At 37.5% G+C, this 21397-nt stretch overlaps 3 protein-coding genes across 6 annotated transcripts in view; 1 reads left to right on the top strand and 2 right to left on the bottom strand.

Moving 5' to 3' along the window:
* Positions 1–21397, bottom strand: part of LOC134671946 (microtubule-associated protein RP/EB family member 1) — a 186975-nt gene that overhangs the window by 48287 nt on the left and 117291 nt on the right. The window lies entirely within an intron of this gene.
* LOC134671927 (heterogeneous nuclear ribonucleoprotein K) overlaps positions 1–21397 on the top strand; it is a 42402-nt gene that overhangs the window by 2156 nt on the left and 18849 nt on the right. The window contains exons 1-2 of one of the 4 annotated variants that reach the window (XM_063529791.1): positions 18316–18474; positions 18683–18724. The exons of 1 other annotated variant lie outside the window; for it this stretch is intronic. The gene's annotated coding sequence lies outside the window, so the exon portion shown is untranslated. Of the gene's footprint in view, positions 1–18315; positions 18475–18682; positions 18725–21397 lie in introns of those variants that run through there. 2 more of the 4 variants (XM_063529794.1, XM_063529793.1) reach the window with 2 other exon arrangements.
* On the bottom strand, positions 629–3606 carry LOC134671926 (uncharacterized). The gene is made up of 2 exons (XM_063529789.1): positions 2825–3606; positions 629–790 (listed from the first exon to the last, which is right to left on the bottom strand). Exons 1-2 carry the CDS (start codon positions 3592–3594, stop codon positions 766–768), a joined length of 795 nt encoding a protein of 264 aa, XP_063385859.1. The 5' UTR covers positions 3595–3606; the 3' UTR covers positions 629–765.

Genomic DNA, 21397 nt, shown 5'->3' with positions numbered 1-21397 from the left:
CGACTGTCGATATTCGTTTCCGCTTACATTTACTAATGACTGGATTCCATGTGGATGAGATCTTAAAACCCTCGTCCCGATTAAAATTGCAATGTTTTTTTATTTCAATGGCTTCCCGCACTTTTCTACTGTAGAAATGGCGATCCGTGGAGAGGATTTTAGGGTTATGCAGCTCAATCCAGTGGTTTGGTCCTGACTCCAGCAAATGCTCAGCCACCGCAGACTTGTTGACCTGACGATTTTTGACAGCTGCGATATGTTCCTTAACTCTTTCTGCTATGGTGCGCTTAGTTTCTCCGATATAGGAACTACCACAACTGCAATCTATTTTATAAACGCCAGGTGACTGGAACGGAATAACGTCCTTCGGTGACCTTAGGCTCCCTGCTACTTTGGATAAAGGTGTGTACACCGTCTTTATAGAGTACTTTCCAAGTACTGTGCCAACTTTATCCGTTACCCCTTTTACATACGGCAAAAATGCCGGCTGTCTGGAGACATCAGGACGTTTCCGCCTTGCCTTTCGTCTGGGTTGCCACTTTTTTACCTTGTACCCGTTCCTCCTTAGTACCTCCTGAATATGCGACATCTCACTCTCTAAATATTCAGGGTCACACAGATCATGTGCTCTGTTTACTAGCGAGGTAACCACCGATTGTAAGTGACGAGGATGGTGGTGAGAAAGGGCGTTCAAATACCTGTCAGTGTGTGTAGGTTTCCTATAAACAGTATGAGTTAGGGTTCCGTCCACTCGACCAATCACTTTCACGTCCAAAAACGGCAAACTGCGCTGTGATTCCAATTCATACGTGAACTTCGTCTTCGGATGAATTGAATTTAGATATCGGAGTAGTTGCTCCACCTCCTGCTTCCCACCCTTCATAATACAGAAAACATCATCCACATAGCGCTTCCACAACTTCACCGCCCAAGGCTGCAAGTTTATACTGGCTTCGATATGCTCCATCCAGATATTTGCCAAAACCGGTGCTACAGGGCTACCCATGGCTACCCCATCAATCTGGAGGTAATGCTTTCCACAATACAAAAAGTAGCTTCCTTCCAAGCAGTTCCTCAGCAACACCATTACTGACTCCGATATACCCTCATCGCTCAGTTTCCTTCTGACTACTTCTAGACATTCTTTAACGGGAACATTGGTGAAGAGCGACTCAACGTCAAAGCTCACCATTACCTCATCTGGTTCCAGCGTTATTCCCTTGAGAATATCTATAAAGTGACGAGAGTCCTTCACAAAAGACGACGTACTACCCACAAGCGGCTGCAACACCGACGCAACATGCTTTGCAAGATCGTAAGTGGGAGAAGAGATTTGACTCACGATAGGCCGCAAAGGCACATTCCTTTTATGTACTTTTGGCAATCCGTACAGTTTAGGTGGCAGTACGATCTTGGGTTTGTACAACCGATCGAACACGTCTTCTTCGAACAACTCCCTGTTGTCTTTGATGACAGCCCTAATGCGACGAGAGACCCTAGCTGTAGGGTTGTACGAAACAGGCTTGTATACGAGACTGTCATCCAGTAAGTGCCGTATTTTGCTGTCATAATCCGTTGAGTTCATCACTACAGTGGCGTTTCCCTTGTCAGCCTTAAGAACCAGGATGTCCTCATTTTCCTTTAGATCCCTAAGGGCTGATCGCTCCTCCGCAGTGGTATTACTCTTTGGAAGTTTGGCTTTCCTTAGAATAACGGCAACATCCTGTCTTAACTCTTCCGCGTCGCACGACGGCACCTTGTTACGCGTTATAGCCTCCTCAACACCACAGATCACAGTCTCATACGGAACCCTCTTAGGCGTCATTGCAAAATTTAAGCCTTTTTCCAGTACGCTAACAGTTGCATTATCCAGTGTAGCACTCGATAAATTCACAACTGTGGTGGTAGTTTTGTCCCCATGATGATCACTTGTACTCACGTTTCTCCCATATCGATAAAGCAGTCTGTCATATTTCTTATCATGCACATCACTACTAGACTTAGAAATACGATCCGCTTGTTCAAAGGTTATCCGATCGAGTAAATCAAAATCATCACGTGACAACACTGCACTACACGTACAATGCACCTCGTACAACTCACACTGCACTTTGTTCAAGTCTGAATAATTGTTTCTTATTAGCAGTTTTAAAAGACGGATGCTAGCAGCCCTTAGAATATTTGCAGAAAACGGTATGTCCCTACGCGGTTTTATCCTAACACACGTAGGTAGTAAGTCCGAATCGCGACACTTAATTAAAAATGACAACGACGTTATTATTCGCACTCGTTTCCTACGCAAATATCCCAGACGTTTTATTTTATTTGCTAATTCCGGCCCGTACCGGTTTGCAAAACACTGATTTAAACTTTCACGATTATTAAACATTATCAAACTGCACAACGGGACTTAATCGCGTATTTAAGTTTTAAGATTTACCTCCGACGTTTCGAGGACGGCGTTGTCCCCGTGGTCTCGGAGAAGACTGGCTCAAGTTGACATCAACATCTTCTAGCCGCGCGAGTTTTTCGAACTACCCGCACTTGGTCTTGTTTATCAGTTTGAACGTTTTGCGCACTAGGGATGTCACTCTGTCGACACACAACACTAACGATATTCGATTTATCGACTGTCGATATTCGTTTCCGCTTACATTTACTAATGACTGGATTCCATGTGGATGAGATCTTAAAACCCTCGTCCCGATTAAAATTGCAATGTTTTTTTATTTCAATGGCTTCCCGCACTTTTCTACTGTAGAAATGGCGATCCGTGGAGAGGATTTTAGGGTTATGCAGCTCAATCCAGTGGTTTGGTCCTGACTCCAGCAAATGCTCAGCCACCGCAGACTTGTTGACCTGACGATTTTTGACAGCTGCGATATGTTCCTTAACTCTTTCTGCTATGGTGCGCTTAGTTTCTCCGATATAGGAACTACCATAACTGCAATCTATTTTATAAACGCCAGGTGACTGGAACGGAATAACGTCCTTCGGTGACCTTAGGCTCCCTGCTACTTTGGATAAAGGTGTGTACACCGTCTTTATAGAGTACTTTCCAAGTACTGTGCCAACTTTATCCGTTACCCCTTTTACATACGGCAAAAATGCCGGCTGTCTGGAGACATCAGGACGTTTCCGCCTTGCCTTTCGTCTGGGTTGCCACTTTTTTACCTTGTACCCGTTCCTCCTTAGTACCTCCTGAATATGCGACATCTCACTCTCTAAATATTCAGGGTCACACAGATCATGTGCTCTGTTTACTAGCGAGGTAACCACCGATTGTAAGTGACGAGGATGGTGGTGAGAAAGGGCGTTCAAATACCTGTCAGTGTGTGTAGGTTTCCTATAAACAGTATGAGTTAGGGTTCCGTCCACTCGACCAATCACTTTCACGTCCAAAAACGGCAAACTGCGCTGTGATTCCAATTCATACGTGAACTTCGTCTTCGGATGAATTGAATTTAGATATCGGAGTAGTTGCTCCACCTCCTGCTTCCCACCCTTCATAATACAGAAAACATCATCCACATAGCGCTTCCACAACTTCACCGCCCAAGGCTGCAAGTTTATACTGGCTTCGATATGCTCCATCCAGATATTTGCCAAAACCGGTGCTAGAAGATGTTGATGTCAACTTGAGCCAGTCTTCTCCGAGACCACGGGGACAACGCCGTCCCCGAAACGTCGGAGGTAAATCTTAAAACTTAAATACGCGATTAAGTCCCGTTGTGCAGTTTGATAATGTTAAATAGCAATTGTATAATATGAATAAAATATGGTTAAAACACCCATATTTTTACCAAAAAAAAATTGTGGTACCTTATAGTACACAATTAAGTAAAGACTGAACTTTTCAACAATAGAAGGGGTGCTTACAATAAGTACCATAAGAATTAAGAACCATGGCCCAAACCTACAATATTCTGACTAGTTCTGAACATAAGTGATTTCCTGTTACAAATGTCACATTATGTTTGTAAAATGTCGCTTACCTACCCGAAATATGACTTGAAACAAAGAAATACTTGCAACTAAGAGAACATGATTAAGTTACGTGAGATGATGTTGCAATTTTTTTCAATCTGGATCTTGGCAATATAACATAAGCCAAGAAGGGTTGAAAATCGTAGCCATACCGTTAAAATACGTACTGTAGTTCTGATTCTCAAAAGTTGAAGTTTTAACGATTCAGCTAGTTCATTTAATACCACAAAACTAAGTGCCATGTTTTTTTTTTTATACTACACCTTTTCTACAACCAATAACGAACGAAGCCTGTGGCTGACAGCGAGTTTGTCTTCACCCAAAGAAGCCTGCTTTGCGGATACATATAAAATTATGATCCCTGAATAAAATAACTCTTGGCAGGAATTTATCTATGACATTATCAAAATTGACAATTTCGTAGCTTTTATATAGATATATTTAAATTTTTAATGAGAACTGTTGTTTGTTTCAATCAGTGTTGGCATCAATCTGAACTAAATCAATCCGGATTGATCAATCGAATTGACGCGTCAATCCGAATTGATCAATCCGGATTGATCAATTCGAATTGAATCAATTCTGATTGACGCGGCAATCCGATTGAATCAATTTGAATTAACGCATCAATCCTCAATTCGGATTAAATCAATCCTCAATCTAGATTAACCATAGTCCCTAAGATTACTTTTCAAAGGTGTAAGTTTTGGGGACTTACTTACTGGACTTAAATTCGATATCTGAGGTTCCCAGAGGTCCGAAAACATGTTCCTGATGTCAGTATTGACTGATGTCCCTTTTTGGGACATTTTTCGAAATTGGCCGATTAAGTTCATATTCGTAATCGATGTCGACCATAGGTCCCTAAAAGTTTTTGGGACTTACTTACTGGACTTAAATTCGATATCTGAGGTTCCCAGAGGTCCGAAAACATGTTCCTGATGTCAGTATTGACTGATGTCCCTTTTTGGGACATTTTTCGAAATTGGCCGATTAAGTTCATATTCGTAATCGATGTCGACCATAGGTCCCTAAAAGTTTTTGGGACTTACTTACTGGACTTAAATTCGATATCTGAGGTTCCCAGAGGTTCGAAAACATGTTCCTGATGTCAGTATTGACTGACGACCTATAATTTTATTATTACAGGACCGGGAGTACTTATTTTACTTATTTTACTTATTTTACTTATTTTACTTATTTTACTTATTTTACTTATTTTACTTATTTTACTTATTTTACTTATTTTACTTATTTTACTTATTTTACTTATTTTACTTATTTTATTTATTTTATTTATTTTATTTATTTTATTTATTTTATTTATTTTATTTATTTTATTTATTTTATTTATTTTATTTATTTTATTTATTTTATTTATTTTATTTATTTTATTTATTTTATTTATTTTATTTATTTTATTTATTTTATTTATTTTATTTATTTTATTTATTTTATTTATTTTATTTATTTTATTTATTTTATTTATTTTATTTATTTTATTTATTTTATTTATTTTATTTATTTTATTTATTTTATTTATTTTATTTATTTTATTTATTTTATTTATTTTATTTATTTTATTTATTTTATTTATTTTATTTATTTTATTTATTTTATTTATTTTATTTATTTTATTTATTTTATTTATTTTATTTATTTTATTTATTTTATTTATTTTATTTATTTTATTTATTTTATTTATTTTATTTATTTTATTTATTTTATTTATTTTATTTATTTTATTTATTTTATTTATTTTATTTATTTTATTTATTTTATTTATTTTATTTATTTTATTTATTTTATTTATTTTATTTATTTTATTTATTTTATTTATTTTATTTATTTTATTTATTTTATTTATTTTATTTATTTTATTTATTTTATTTATTTTATTTATTTTATTTATTTTATTTATTTTATTTATTTTATTTATTTTATTTATTTTATTTATTTTATTTATTTTATTTATTTTATTTATTTTATTTATTTTATTTATTTTATTTATTTTATTTATTTTATTTATTTTATTTATTTTATTTATTTTATTTATTTTATTTATTTTATTTATTTTATTTATTTTATTTATTTTATTTATTTTATTTATTTTATTTATTTTATTTATTTTATTTATTTTATTTATTTTATTTATTTTATTTATTTTATTTATTTTATTTATTTTATTTATTTTATTTATTTTATTTATTTTATTTATTTTATTTATTTTATTTATTTTATTTATTTTATTTATTTTATTTATTTTATTTATTTTATTTATTTTATTTATTTTATTTATTTTATTTATTTTACTTATTTTACTTATTTTACTTATTTTATTTACTTTACTTATTTTACTTATTTTATTTATTTTATTTAATTTTATATATATTATTTATTGTATTTAATTACTTTTATTTATTTTATTTACTTTATTTATTTTATTTATAATATAATAAGATTTATAATAAGAACACACCACACAGGTAGATATAAAGATAAACAGAGGAACGGCAAATAAACTTGTTTATGCTGGAGGCTTCATAGATCGCTCATGCCAACCTCGGTTATTCAATAACAACTTGAATATAAGTGTGCGTAAAGATTACAATCGTTTGAACTGGTCAAAAACTTTATAATGAGGTAACTGAATAGACTGGGTTTTTATTTCGGTTACCGGTAACAGAGGTTAACCGTATCTGATACGGTTACCGAATCAAAGTGTTACCTTATCAGACGGTTACCGTTATGGTAGGTGTTTTTACAACCGCTTCTAAAATAACCCTATGAAAAACCCTGGTTAAGGTAACCGGTTCCTGTCCCTGGTAGAATCTAAATATTGCCGTTGAAACCATGTTTTGCACCTTAGATATCGATTTTGAATGCAAGCAGTCACTTTCAAAAAATGTCACTAAAATGTCCCGAAACAGGACACCTTTCAATATTGCAGTCGAAAAGATGTTTAGAAACCTCTGGCTACCTCAGATATCGATTTTAAACGCAATCGGGTAATTTCTAGAAATATCCCAAAAAAGGGCATCTCTCAATATTTCCCTCGGAAACAAGTTTCGAAACCTTTGGGCACCTCAGATATCGATTTTGAACGCTATCGGTTAATTTCAAGGAAAATCCCGAAAATGTTCCAAAAAGGACATCCTTCATAATGCCGTCAGAAACATGTTTCGGAACCTTTGGTAAACTCGGACACAGCTTCGGAACGCATTTGGTCAGTTTCAAAAAATGGCCTAAATAAAAAGGACATTAGGTGTACATACAAAGTAATCGTCAATCCGAATTGACGATTGAGGATTGAGGATTGACCGGTCAATTCGAATTAACGATTAGTAATCGTCAATCTTCAATCAGTAGATTTAGAATTAGTTTCGTCAATCGTCAATCGTCAATTCAGATTGATCGGTCAATCCTCAATCGTCAATCGTCAATTCGAATTGATATTTTGCCAACACTGGTTTCAATAAATCTAACTTGGGCTTAATAATACGCCAAGGTCGACCAGTAAGTAAATAAGGAAATCCATTTCTACTTAACCCTCTCCGCCATAAAAATCGGCTGTATAACATTTTTCGTATTTAGCTCTTAATTAATGACTCTTTCCCTCGCCTTTAATGTAGCTGGGTTTAGATCGGCAATCCATCACGAAGGCAAACAGCTATGAAATCTCTCCGCTGATCTATCATTCGGAATGAAATGGTAGGATTCTTCGGAAGGCGAATATAGTGTATGATTAAACAGATTTTGCTTTGTCTTGTATTAGAATAGAAGACATTACTTACATAACCGCCTAAGTCCTAAGTCAAAATGGCAAAAAAATTTTGATATATAAAAAACGTCGAAGTTTAATCAAGTCGAATAATATTTTCCGTTCAATAATACAAAGAAAAAAGAAAGTAGATTGTTGCCGCAGTTCGAACTATTGGAAGGTCTAAAGAGATAGGTACCATCAATACCATCGTATTCAAATCGATCTGAATATTATTAGTCTCAGTTCTCGGATTTTCTTTTTAGGCTAATCATATACTCTATACACACTAATCAGTTAGCAATTTAAGTATTCAATAACTCATCAGTCTATGGGGACATTAAATAGAGGCACGTTATTTATTCTTTCGCGTGCGTGCGAGAGACTTATGGCTGCTTTTACGGTGTCGCCATTTAATTTGAACGTACATGCGATATACCACATGGTCATTACATGTCGGCTATTGGAGAAAACGGGGAATGTAATTGTCGCCTCATCCCTCAGTGCCACCACACTGATAAGGCAGGGCGGGGCCGATATCCACCGCAATCGAAAGTAGAACGTAATAATTATCGGTGGTGGGTGCAGGGGGCTGGCCGGTGGTGGCCGTTCCCGCGGCTCGACCGTCAACAAACCGTCGCGCGGCAACTGCTCATGACATATGCATGAGAGCGGCACGGACGATGCTACCGCTTAAATATACAAGGACCGACGGGGAAATTACCTGAGAGGCAAATACATACAAGATGTCTCCCGCCCGGCTTCGCCGTTGTAGCGTGCCGCACGCCCGCGGGCTCTCCAATTACACTCACGAAACGTCCGATGCCTTTCTACTATTCTCGACTATTTTTACCGTCTAACCACCGCGGTCTCTTCATAAGTCATGAAGACAACCCCATTATAAAGTTAAATGCATCATTGTAAATTCCTTTTGCCTTTATGGGCTATCACGCAAATCTTTAACGCTGAATACTCGATTTCATTGTACTTAAAGACAACACATATTTCTTTTTATAAAATACATCAGAAACCAGGAAGTATGTCTCGTCAGGGACGCTGTAGAAAATGTTTGTCTGCTTATTTCCCAAACCCAGCAGCTCTTTTTCCGGGGTGACACAAAAAATGACACAACCGGTGGGTGTGTGCGTCACTAACAGCAACCATGTGTAAGATATTGTTAGATTTGTCATAGCTGTTCCTTTAATTTTTCTTATTGATAAACATCGCTTGCATGTGTGTAGTTTGACTATTTGATGACCTCGTACACTATGAACAGATTTAGCCAAACCTAGACAAATCGCCCTAAAATGACAGACTACGTACGGGTGGCTGGTGGCTACCACCCTCCTACCATCGCGCCCGCACCCGTACGCCGCAAAGAAGTTATGATCGATAGGAGCATCAAATATTAACGCACTCCGCCTGCCCACGAGGTAACGGAATGGATAACCGTTGTCTGAAGGGCCACAAGGGGCGAACTCCAGTCAACTTCCCCTCTTTGTCTAATTGCATAAAACCACTTTCTTCAAATACAAAAGTACTTACAATTTTCAAATTTTAGAATTAATCTGATCAAATATTTAGAAACACTTTCTTACCTTTCTTGATTCATGGGTACCTATATTTTATGTTCGTATAATTTAATAAATTAAGCCGTAGACGACGAGAGTCAAGATAATCAAATCATACGTCCTGTTTAAATTGTCATCGTTGGGTATTTTCATACTAACAATTAACAGAATTAGGAAAATTAATATCCTGCCTTTCCGCAGAAAAGTAATTTAAATGTACTACTGAATTCCAATTAAATAATTTCGCTATAAGTACACAATTAACCGGATTAACCCTAATCTCGACAAATTTATATGAAATATGTAATCAAATTTCCCTAATGTCAGCATGGGTAGCATAGGGCTAGACGCAAGCGTAGCTAAGATTGGTCGTTTAGCGTCTGTAAGTAAGGTTGTAATGCTCTCACGGCTCGTTGGCTCGCGGGGCGGACGAGTGTGTGCCCTGGCGCGTGAAATACCTACTTGTGATTGCGTTGTTTAAATCAAGTGGCGATCACGTGTCGAGATGACACTTGACAATCTCGTGCGTATCATATAATTTCATTATTTATGTATTATCCACGACTGGATTGGACTCTACGTGTCCCAGCATTTATATCGAGCTAATATATGGCAAGGCTCAGACCAACCAGTGTAATTGTGACCTCTTACGACCTCTGTCACAGCTTAATCAGAGAGCGTCTGGTCAAGTTATAGTACTATACGAGATCATATTCGAGCGAGACAATATTTGATGTTATTCATCATGATCATGATTCTTGAGGAAACTAGGAATTGAGTAAATGGTAGACATTGGACATGGTCAATAATGGGTATGCAATTAGGTAATTTTCGACTAAAAATATTCCAATAAAATTAGTAAAACATGTTAGGAGCGGTGAAGTCCGTTTTCTACCTGCAATACCTACATTCTTATATTTATCTCGGTCTAATGTCAGCAGGAATATAAAACAAATAAATTTATTGGAGTCCCCAATAGAATTTCATCAATAAAAGATTAGACCCTAACCGACCTTTGGGAAGACCTCGTTTAGAGTCCTCAAATTTATCGTGTTAGAATCGTTTAGAGAAATATACGAGACAGGCGTGTTCGTCGACGTCGTAGCTCGTACAGTCACCTGCAATAATATATTACACAACGAAGGCCGCAAAAATATCTGACACGTTCTTATTTGTAGAGCCATAAGAGCGTGTCACATATTTTTGCGGCCTTCGAAGAGTAACATATGATTGCAGGTGACTGTACCTGCCTCTCGGGCTCCATTACGCAGGATAACCGCATATTTATCCCATGAATTATACTTCAGGCTCTGAAAGATGACGTGAATGTGCCACCCGTGAGGCATGAGCTCCTCGTTTATTGTAATATGAAATATCTGAGCAAATATTATTGTACAAACGAAACTTGGCTCTATACACATCGTTTGCTTTGAGACTCGAACGCCGCACACCCACAATGAAATATATATACACGGTGTAACATGAGTAAACCGAATAATTTTAACAGCGTATTCCTGATCATATTTAGAGACAAAAATGTCCTATATACTTTTTTTTTTAAACGCTTAGTTTCAGAGATAATATTAATTTAAAAATAAACAAGTTTTTGTTGTTACATAATGTAAACGGCTTTTTTGATGGTAATGTTGCTGCTATGGGACGTAGTCTAAATATCCTTATTGATAGATGTCAAAAAGTGACAAGTACCACTTTGCAAAAAGAAGGTATTGCGAAAAAAAATTTAAAAATCAATTTTAAGTAACAAGTTCACCAATAACATTTATTTTTTATGTACAAATACCATTCAAAAAATTGAAAAAAATAATACAAAAAAATTTTTTTTTTTGGCGAAATTGACCTAAACTCATATTACATTTTTTCCTTCTTTTGACCTCAGAAATGCGTGGTTAAAATTATTCGGTTTCCTCATGTTACACCGTGTATATATTATCTGTATTGTATCTGGAACTGGTATTGCCATTGCGACATATCAACGTTTTGTGGAGGTGGTGTGAAATTATTTAAAATTACCAGTTATTTTCATAGAGATAGGTAGTATTACCAAACAAATAAACCATCGACTATTTAGGCCTTGTAACACTTATTTTTTTAACAATTGTAATCTAGTGCAATATTTTTTAAGTAATTCTCAATGAATGAATTTATATGTATTTAAATTTCAGATAGATGATACATACAATAAAAAGAAAAATAAACTAACTTATGTATAAAATAAGTACTAGCCGATTTCAATTTCATAGTAATGTAATAAATGTATTCGGTATAGATGTGGGTAGACACTAGAAACTAACCTAGTGGCATGTATTAAATTGTACAATTCGTAATACATACCTAGTTAATTTTACTCACCCAATTTTATTAAGTTAACTCCTTGTTAATTAATAGTTCTGACAGGTTTAGAATTTAAAAAATCTTATTCCTTTAAACATCGTACTCAATTACTCATTAATTAATTAACGTGTTTCGTATTCATGTGATGTGACATTGAAGACACCTGTGCTTTTCACTGGAAAGGAGCCACCAAGTCTGGTGGCGTTCTAAGGGCATGCTATTATTGCCCACAAGAATACCCCGTGAGGGCTGTCCGTATTCCCACCTGAATATTTCATCATTCCGTGAAGAAAATAACTGACTTCATTTTCAGCTTCGTGGCTTCTATAATTATACATTTAAAATAATGTCAAAGTGGACCTTCGGGAGCCGACACGACCGTCTGAAGACACCTGTGTATTCTCACAATTTCACACTGCAGTATTGCACCTGATATGTCGCACGGTACATCTGTTTGAATAATAAATTAGTGACGTTACTGCAGCACAATAGCCACATTTGGTGATAAGCATCATACATATACATATATAGAAAAATTCATTTGTGAATTTTGGGCATAAATCTCATGACATGCGAACCTGCATTTTATAAGTAGTAATCTTTCGATGAGCTGAATATTAAGTAGCCGAGTAGGTTAAGTTCCAAGTTCTCTCTGTATCATACTAGCTTACCTATCCCTATCCTATCATATTCTTACTAATTATAATTGCGGCGGTAATGTTATTTCAATGACAAAAATAAATTCATACTTGTTAAGGCATTTTTTTGCTTGGTGTCATCATCAGCATTGGCCACATGATCTGTTGTAAATGCTCGTTGCGGCCCTTGTGGGTTTATGGGGTCCCACATCGCCGTTGATCGCCGCATGGCTATAAAGGCTCCTCTTTACGTTGGGCCAACGCCAACGCCAACGAGGGACGCAGCCATGCGGTAGAATGAGATAGCAATATCACTTGCTCCCTCTAACGCATAAATGCGTCCCTTGTTGGCGTTGGTGTTGGCCCAACGTGAAGAGGAGCCTTAAAGTCCTATAGCAGCGCGGCATTTCTTGCCACATCGATCGAGTTTCATCATAGGTCAGCTGAAAAGTCCACTGATGGATATCCCCCCCAAAGATCTCCACCACGAGCAGTCGTGTGGCGGCCCTACTCAACAGTTCCCTCGCTGCGACAGTAGTAATCAGGTCATCGGCGGTACATATTCGAATCTCTTTTTCTGCCTGTGTCCTCTGGCTTCGTGGTCGCCACTTTAGAAGCCGTCTGATGCCGTCGTGCCCGTCTTGATAATTTGCATTTTAGTAACAATTGATAATTTAAGGGGATCCGTTTTCTTAGAAACTTAATTCGATCAATCGTGTACCTGGTACCTATTTTAATACAAATATGGCATGCATTACGTTTAGGGAATTAGTCATTTGTTGACGGTTGTCTTTAATCACTACACTTTATAAAACAACGGATTTTCATGCAGTTTTCACCTATCAATAGTGTGCTTCTTGAGAAAGGTTTAGGTGTATACTTTGTTAACCCGTGCGAAGCCGGGGCGGGTCGCTAGTATCTTAACCTTTTCGACGCCGTGTCAAACGAAAAGCTGTCTCTCAGACGCCACGTCACCGAAGTGTCAAAACTGAAATTGAACTTTAATGCATATGCAATGCACCTAGGTCTGTGTTGCTCTGTGGTCGATGACCGATTAATACGTCTTTGGCGTTGGACCTGCGGTGCGTATAGATCGGTCATTGGCGTCCAAAAGGTTAATATGGTTGCGCATATCGACGTGATTGCGCGATAATGAGAGGGTCTGTTTCTTTCAATCACACAGTGTTTTGAAAGACGTTTAATGTATCACGTCGATCGACTAATCGATTAGCTTGTTTGTTACTGCACACCGTTGTATGGGGATCTTGCACTTTTAGACTATGCGCTGAAACTTGGCACAGATGATTGTTAGCTGGTCTTGAGCAGATACAGACCGGTAGACATCGAGAACCACGTCTCATTTAGTGGGGGGGAGGGGGGAAGTTCGACGCCGCCGCGCTTCACTAGGAGCAACATTTCTCTAAAACTATACCTATTAGGGCATGTGATATATCATTTTCGGATAAATTAAGGATGAGAAATCTAGTTTTGGAACTAGAACAATGCACTTTCTAACAAAAAAAAAAGCGTAAAGTAGAAAAGACTAAAAAACGTATTTGTGATTTTTTCATAATTACCAATTTTTTTTTAAATGTAGCAGGAATCTGAAAACAATAAATACAGTTGTAAAGCCACACTTATTACGTTTAAGAAAATATATAGTTTATTATACAAAACTTTTGATAAATGGGAGATAAAAAATAATATTAAGCGTGGGTCAGAGTGATCTCAATACAAAATATTATGAATGTGGGAAAGTTACTTATAATTTGTTCTACAATCGTTTATTTTTTTTAGTTTTTCGTACATAACTCGTAAACGGTAGCCCACAGCAAAAAATAATCTTTTACGTAAATAATCTGTTTCAGATTTCTTATAAAGTAAGTGCTACTTTTTTTCGCTAAGATCAATATTTTAAAAAAATATTGAAGGGAGAAAATAAATACTAAGGTCCCCTTTTTTAGTCATTCGTAAATAACTCGTAAAGGATAGCCAATAGCAAAAAATATATTTATACATGAATAATTAGCATAAAATTTCCTACAAAAAAGGTTATTCAAACTTTTTGGCTAGGATCAATATTTAAAAAGGGGACCTTAGAATTTATTTTCTCTCTTTAATATCGTTTTTAATATTGATCCTAGCCAAAAAGTTCTAATAACCTTTTATATAGGAAATTTTATGCTAATTATTCATCTACTAAAAATTTTTTGCTATTAGCCATCGTTTACGAGTTATTTACGAATGACTAAAAAAGGGGACCTAAGTATTTATTTTCTCCCTTCAATATTTTTTTTAAATATTGATTGTAGCGAAAAACAGTAGCACTTATTTTATAAGAAATCTGAAACAGATTATTTACGTAAAAGGTTATTTTTTGCTGTGGGCTACCGTTTACGAGTTATTTACGAAAAACTAAAAAAAATAAACGATTGTAGAGCAAGTTATAAGTAACTTTCCCACATTCATAGTATTTTGTATTGAGATCATTCTGACCCACGCTTATTATTATTTTTTATCTCCCATTTATCAACAGTTTTGTATAATAAACTATATATTTTCTTAAACGTAATAAGTGTATGAAAAAATCACAAATACGTTTTTTAGTCTTTTCTACTTTACGCTTTTTTTTTGTTAGAAAGTGCATTGTTTTAGTTCCAAAACTAGATTTCTCATCCTTAATTTATCCGAAAATGATATATCACATGCCCTAATAGGTATAGTTTTAGAGAAATGTTGCTCCAAGTGAAGCGCGGCGGCGTCGAACTTCCCCCCTCCCCCCACTAAATGAGGCGTGGCTCTCGACGGCTCTCGGTCTGTATCTGCTCAAGACCAGCTAACAATCAACTGTGCCAAGTTTCAGCGCATAGTCTCAAAGTGCAAGGTGTCGTGCAGTAACAAACAAGCTAGATACTCCATTACCTACTTACATCGGGATGAAAAAAATATAAAGCAGGCCACTGACGAGCCTTCCAAATGGATGCCGTTACAATGGATTCATCCAAATGCACGGCATCCTAATATTAAACATTGTACGTTTTTGACATTCACGGACCGATTTTGGATTGAAGCCACGCTATTTGGACTGTCGGAAGGCTCGTCAGTGGCCACCTCAAGCAATACATATAAAAAGTAGGTATACATTATTGTTGGTATGTCGTTGCCTGGGTAACAATTGTCTTCGATGTTCGCGCTCGGGCCGGGCTATCTATTAAATATTGACATTTGAATAACTACAATATTAACCTACATTAATATTATGAGACATCCTGGCTACTTAGGACGCGCCAGTATCGTACTGTGTAGTAGTGTACTTATTCTCCATATTTGAGCAGGGTCTCCATCAAACTTTTAGACCCGAGGGCCACAGTAAGGTCTCCGCTAGCTTTGGCAGGCCAGATTGTATTGGATTTGGCATTCGCACTTTTCGCGGGCCGTAGTCTGTAGATCGCTGCTTTTAATTACTAATTAAAAAACTTCAAATGAACCTTAATCTAAGTTAAAGATTAATCGAAAAAACCGGGCAAGTGCGAGTCGGACTCGCGCACGAAGGGTTCCGTACCATAATGCAAAAAAAAAAAACAAAAAAAAGGAAACGGTCACCCATCCAAGTACTGACCCCTCCCGACGTTGCTTAACTTTGGTCAAAAATCACGTTTGTTGTATGGGAGCCCCATTTAAATCTTTATTTTATTCTGTTTTTAGTATTTGTTGTTATAGCGGCAACAGAAATACATCATCTGTGAAAATTTCACCTGTCTAGCTATCACGGTTCGTGAGATACAGCCTGGTGACAGACGGACGGACAGCGAAGTCTTAGTAATAGGGTCCCGTTTTACCCTTTGGGTACGGAACCCTAAAAACTGATCGAAGAGTATATAACTCAAACATGACATACTTATTACTAATAGGAAAGTCGAGTGAAACGAAACGACAAGTTCGTTATAAAGTACATATAAACAGGTCACTCATGGAATTATCCATACAAAATAACTCTTTTTCATCGTTCTGTATAATTAGTAGATATTTGTAAGGGTTGACATAACCACTGCTTGGTCTTGTGGCAATAAAAATCAACAATCATTTTAGCCGCTATGGGCAATTTGTTAAGTGAACTCAGAGGGAGCATTAACGCCGCCATCGACAGCTAACGACTCGGTCGCATGCGACTTATATTCGACTGTTCTAATATTTGTTTTAACGTCAAATATTTTTTGACTTAAATATTTACAAGAGTGGGTACTTATTATCCAATATGTGGGCCAATCATCAAAAAGAAATTTAAAGTATCTTAATTAAAACATTGGGACAGTGACAGGCCATAGGGATCACAGGGTTTGGTATTATGAAACTGTATCAAAGTCATACTTACAATTAGATGGGTACCAGTATCAGTACCAGAGCACTCCAACATCGACGGAAATAAAGAAGGGGACGAACTTGCTAAAAAGAGCGCTGACACGCCCCTAGTCAGCCCAGGGCTATAACCGCGAAAATCGAACTTCGCAAATTGCGGGCATTTTTCTCTGTCACTCTAATTACGCCTTCATTGGAGTAAAAGCGAAAGATCCCCGCAATTCGCGAATTTCGGTTTTCGCGGTAGCCCCTCTGAACCGTTCTAAAGAATTACTAAACTGGAAGCATATTCTCTTAGAAAAAACCGACCAAGTGCGAGTCGGACTCGCGTTTCCAGGGTTCCGTACATAAGTCCGACTCACGCTTGACTGCACATTTCTAATAGGTTTTCCTGTCATCTATACTCTATAGGTAAAGAACTATTTAGTGTATTTTTTTCAAAATTTTAGACCCAGTAGTTTCGGAGATAAAGGGGGGGGGGGGATGGTCATTTTTTGGCTATTTTCTTAAATAACTTCGAACCTATGTATTTTAAAATTATAAAAAAAACATATCCATGTTTGGGTCACTAATATACATCATCATCTCAGCCATACGTCCACTGCTGAACATAGGCCTCCCCCTTGGACCACCATTCGTACCCGGTTGGAAGCGACCCGCATCCAGCGTCTTCCGGCGGCCTTAACAAGGTCGTCCGTCCATCTTGTGGGTGGACGTCCTACGCTGCGCTTGCTAGTCCGTGGTCTCCACTCGAGCACTTTTCGACCCCATCGGCCATCTTCTCTGCGCGGAATGTGGCCTGCCCATTGCCACTTCAGCTTGCTAATCCGGTGGGCTATGTCGGTGACTTTAGTTCGTTTACGGATCTCCTCATTGCTGATTCGATCACGCAGAGAAACTCCGAGCAAAGCCCTCTCCATCGCTCGTTGAGCGACTTTGAATTTTGAGATGAGGCCGATAGTGAAAGAAAAACGAGAGCGATTGGTGGATGTTCGTCAGAAGACAAGAACACTCGAAAGCTCTAATGAAAGGGTTCAACAACAAAACTGCTATTAAGGAAATACTAGGGCTAAAAAAAATATTTTTAAAATCCTTTGTTTCGTTCAGGATTCAATGTACGCCACTTTGCTCCCTTGGGACACAATCTGCTACATATTTTTTTAAATTCCTTTCACGCTTTTGGCTGAACCGATTTAGTTGCAATTTCGTATGGGGAAGGACATAGGATAGTTTTTATTCCAGAAATCATCCCTTAAGGAAGGTGTCTTGCGGAACCTAAATATTTTTATAGCTATTAGTTCGTTTAAATATATCCGTTGTATTCTTGCTTTCAACATTAAAAAGCCATTTGAAGTATGTGTCAAGTATGAAAGTTTTATTTAAACTTCGGCTAGGTTTGCGTTAGGCCGCAAGAAGATCAAAGAGAACGAATGCTCAATAAGAAAGTAAACTAAAGGATAAGAGGTCCAAAGCCAAACAATCATCGCTCGAAACCTCATCAATATTGTGGTGTCACGGGCTGTGCTAAGCTCTTCGTGTAGTTATCTTGGAAATGGAACATTCAGGGTGTCTTGCGGTGTCACTCGTTAAGTCGTCGTTTCCGGGGCACAATGAGAGGCGGGGGTTATCGACGGGGCCGCTGGTGCGCATGTGCCCCGCCGGCGCCCCAGAGTCTCGCCGGTGCCTACTAACGCCCGCGCGGCCTCTGGTCGTGGCCAGTTCCCTCGCGCGAGCCTGCCCGTCAGGACGACCTATTCAGGTGCATATTGCCCCACGCGACACCCAATTACGACATGCGCCTTTCAACAATGTACGGCTATTATACTCTATTTGTTACACCTTCAGACAAAAGCTTCCAATTTATCAGTTCTTAATAAGCCGCTTATGGGTTTTAGCAATTAGAATTTCTTCTTTTTGACAATCACTATGTCAGTGGTACATTTGGCCTGAAAACGTCACATGTTTCAGCGAAATAGCTTTAGGGCATAAATTAATTGATCTACTGTCCGTTGTTCTAGGTCTAATCAGCCATCTATTGCAACCCTCTTAATAAAATATAGGTAAGTTTCTTAAGCCCCTTGTTGATCAATTATTTAACTGCCTTTGTTTATGTATTTTGTTTATTAATAAATCTACTTTTGTTCTTTCCGATAATCATTATGAGGAGTTTAAAATCGGAACATTATTTTACGTTAATTGTTCCCAGTGAATCATTAACAGATTTTCCTTGCACTTCTATTCATATACCCACAGTACAGCATAAGTTCATGATTCTAGCCGCTCACTACCTACATTATTTACTCTTAACCCTTTTCCGAACGAAGCTCAAATCTGGGACTTTGTGCAATCACCCCCTTTGTGTTGTACTTACGCAATGGTTTTGACAAACTGATGAGGCAGCCTACTTATTTCTAATTATTCTATTTCTGCGTTGGTAACTGCACTGAAATGAGTCTACTGTGGTCTTGACTTCCACTCCACACATATCATGCACACGAGCTTAATGGAGGAATTAATAGTTAAGGATCCCTGTATGTCCACCGAGCACTAAGGACGTCTCAGGCACGAGATGGTGCCACCAACAAATCTGCTGCTAGAAAGCTTCCTCTCAAATAGATTAATAAACAATTTTCATGTTCTCTGTCCCTTTTTGTATAAAACGAAAGATTACCTTACGAGCTTTCTCGTTCTTATTAGAGCACATAGCACATACATTAAAATTAAATTTTAATGAGGTCGTTATTTTGTTCGTGAATCAAATACATTCCAGTTTGGGCAACTAAACTATCTTAGTTGTCGATTCCATTAATTACATATGGAGAATACGCGAAAACGGGGAAAACAGGCGACGTCGGGTTCAATTAAGCTTGTCGACTTGCCGAAAGGGGGTAGCAGAAACGCTAATTTCATTTCCGTTTGCCAGACATTCCAATAATTCCTGTTTGTTACGGTATAAGTTGTATAATTTTCAACAAATGAGCCTACTTCACAAATGAGATATTAGATATTAATGAGCTACAGGTTCAAGTCAATGACAGGCTCTAATCTAAACTAGGTATTTCGCCCTTCTTTTGGTTTTATGCAATACTAATTCTTTGTCTCGAATGCGGACTGCGTACTGCAGAGCAAAAGGCAGGGCGAGTAGTGGCGTAGCAAAAAATGTTTGCGACAGCTGGTAGAGAGACATTTTGATCAAGGCTGGTCGAGTTTTTTTCCACGTTTTTTGGAAGTTCGTCTTTGTGTGGGAACACCTGCCGGCGGCGGGCCGGCCGCTGGCTCCATGCGCTCTCCAACACGCTTTTAATCGTCTCTACCTGATTCCTACATAGTGTTGCTACTTGCTATGACTATGGTATGTCGAGTGGACCACGTTATGCAGTGCCTTTTTAACAATTTATACTTTTTAGATAGGTATATTCGCCCTTATATTAAGTCATTTATTTGGGTAGGAAACACTTTTTTCTAATTCTTGCTAATTGTCTATCCAATACCTTTAAACGAGCAATTCTTGAGTATTTATATAATATTTCGGGGATCTCGGAAACGGCTCTAACGATTTCAATTAAATTTGCTATATGGGCGTTTTCGGGGGCGATAAATCGATCTACCTATGTCTTACAGTACCGGTCAAAAGTTTAAGTTCACTCTGCGAAATAAGGTTATCATATTTAATTATGTTCAAATATAGAATATGTTTTGAATTTCAAACGTTTAATTGTTTCCACGACTACCAAATAACAATAAAAATACCTCTTGGAGGAATCGTTTTATGTTATTCGGAAAATTTGATCCATTTAATATTTTTGTTCCGTATTTCCTATGAGATTTCGTGAAGTTAGAAATCATTTAAAATGGGTCGCAAAGCCGATTTTAGTGTCGAAACTCGTGCTGTTATTGTAACTCTGTCAAATGAGGGCTACACGACGCGGAAAATCGCTGAAAAAATGAAGGTTTCTCAAACCGCTGTCGTGAGTACTTTGAAACGAAAACAAAAAACCGGTCTTAATTGCAGTCGATCTCGATCAGGTAGGCCAAAAGTCACGTCTAAAAGCGAAGACCAATTTATTTGCGTGAAGAGCAAACGCCAACGTACTCTAACTGCTCCAGAAATTTGCGAAGAACTCAACGCCACCCGAGAACAGCGAGTATCGGTTTCGACAGTGCAACGGCGTCTGCGAAACTATGGTCTAAAAGGTCGTATTGCTGCCAAAAAACCCTTGTTTCGTAGTCAGAATAAAGTTAAGAGGTTGAAATGGGCCCAGAAACACAAAAACTGGACGTCTGAACAGTGGTCTAAAGTTTTATTTTCTGACGAATCGAAGTTTGAAATTTTTGGAGGGAGACGTCGTCAATATGTTCGACGACAAGTAGGCGAACGAATGATAAAGCAATGCGTGATGCCAACAGTGAAGCACGGTGGAGGATCAGTTATGGTCTGGGGATGCTTTGCGGGTGACAAAGTTGGTGATCTCGTGAGAGTCAATGGCATAATGGATAAGAAAATATATCATAACATTTTGCAACGTCACGCTTTTCCATCTGGAAAACGGATTGTAGGCAGAGGTTTTGTTTTCCAACAAGACAACGATCCCAAGCATACGTCGAAGTTGTGCAAAAACTACATTTCATCCAAAGAGAACCAAAAAGAATTAAAATATATGGATTGGCCTCCTCAATCGCCCGACCTCAATCCGATTGAGTTGTTATGGGATGAATTGGACAGGAGTGTGAGA

The sequence above is a fragment of the Cydia fagiglandana genome, chromosome 16 (genome assembly GCF_963556715.1).
Source record: "Cydia fagiglandana chromosome 16, ilCydFagi1.1, whole genome shotgun sequence".
Lineage (NCBI taxonomy): Eukaryota > Metazoa > Arthropoda > Insecta > Lepidoptera > Tortricidae > Cydia > Cydia fagiglandana.
Note: the sequence above shows the minus strand (reverse complement) of the source record. Positions and strands in the feature narration are given on the sequence as shown.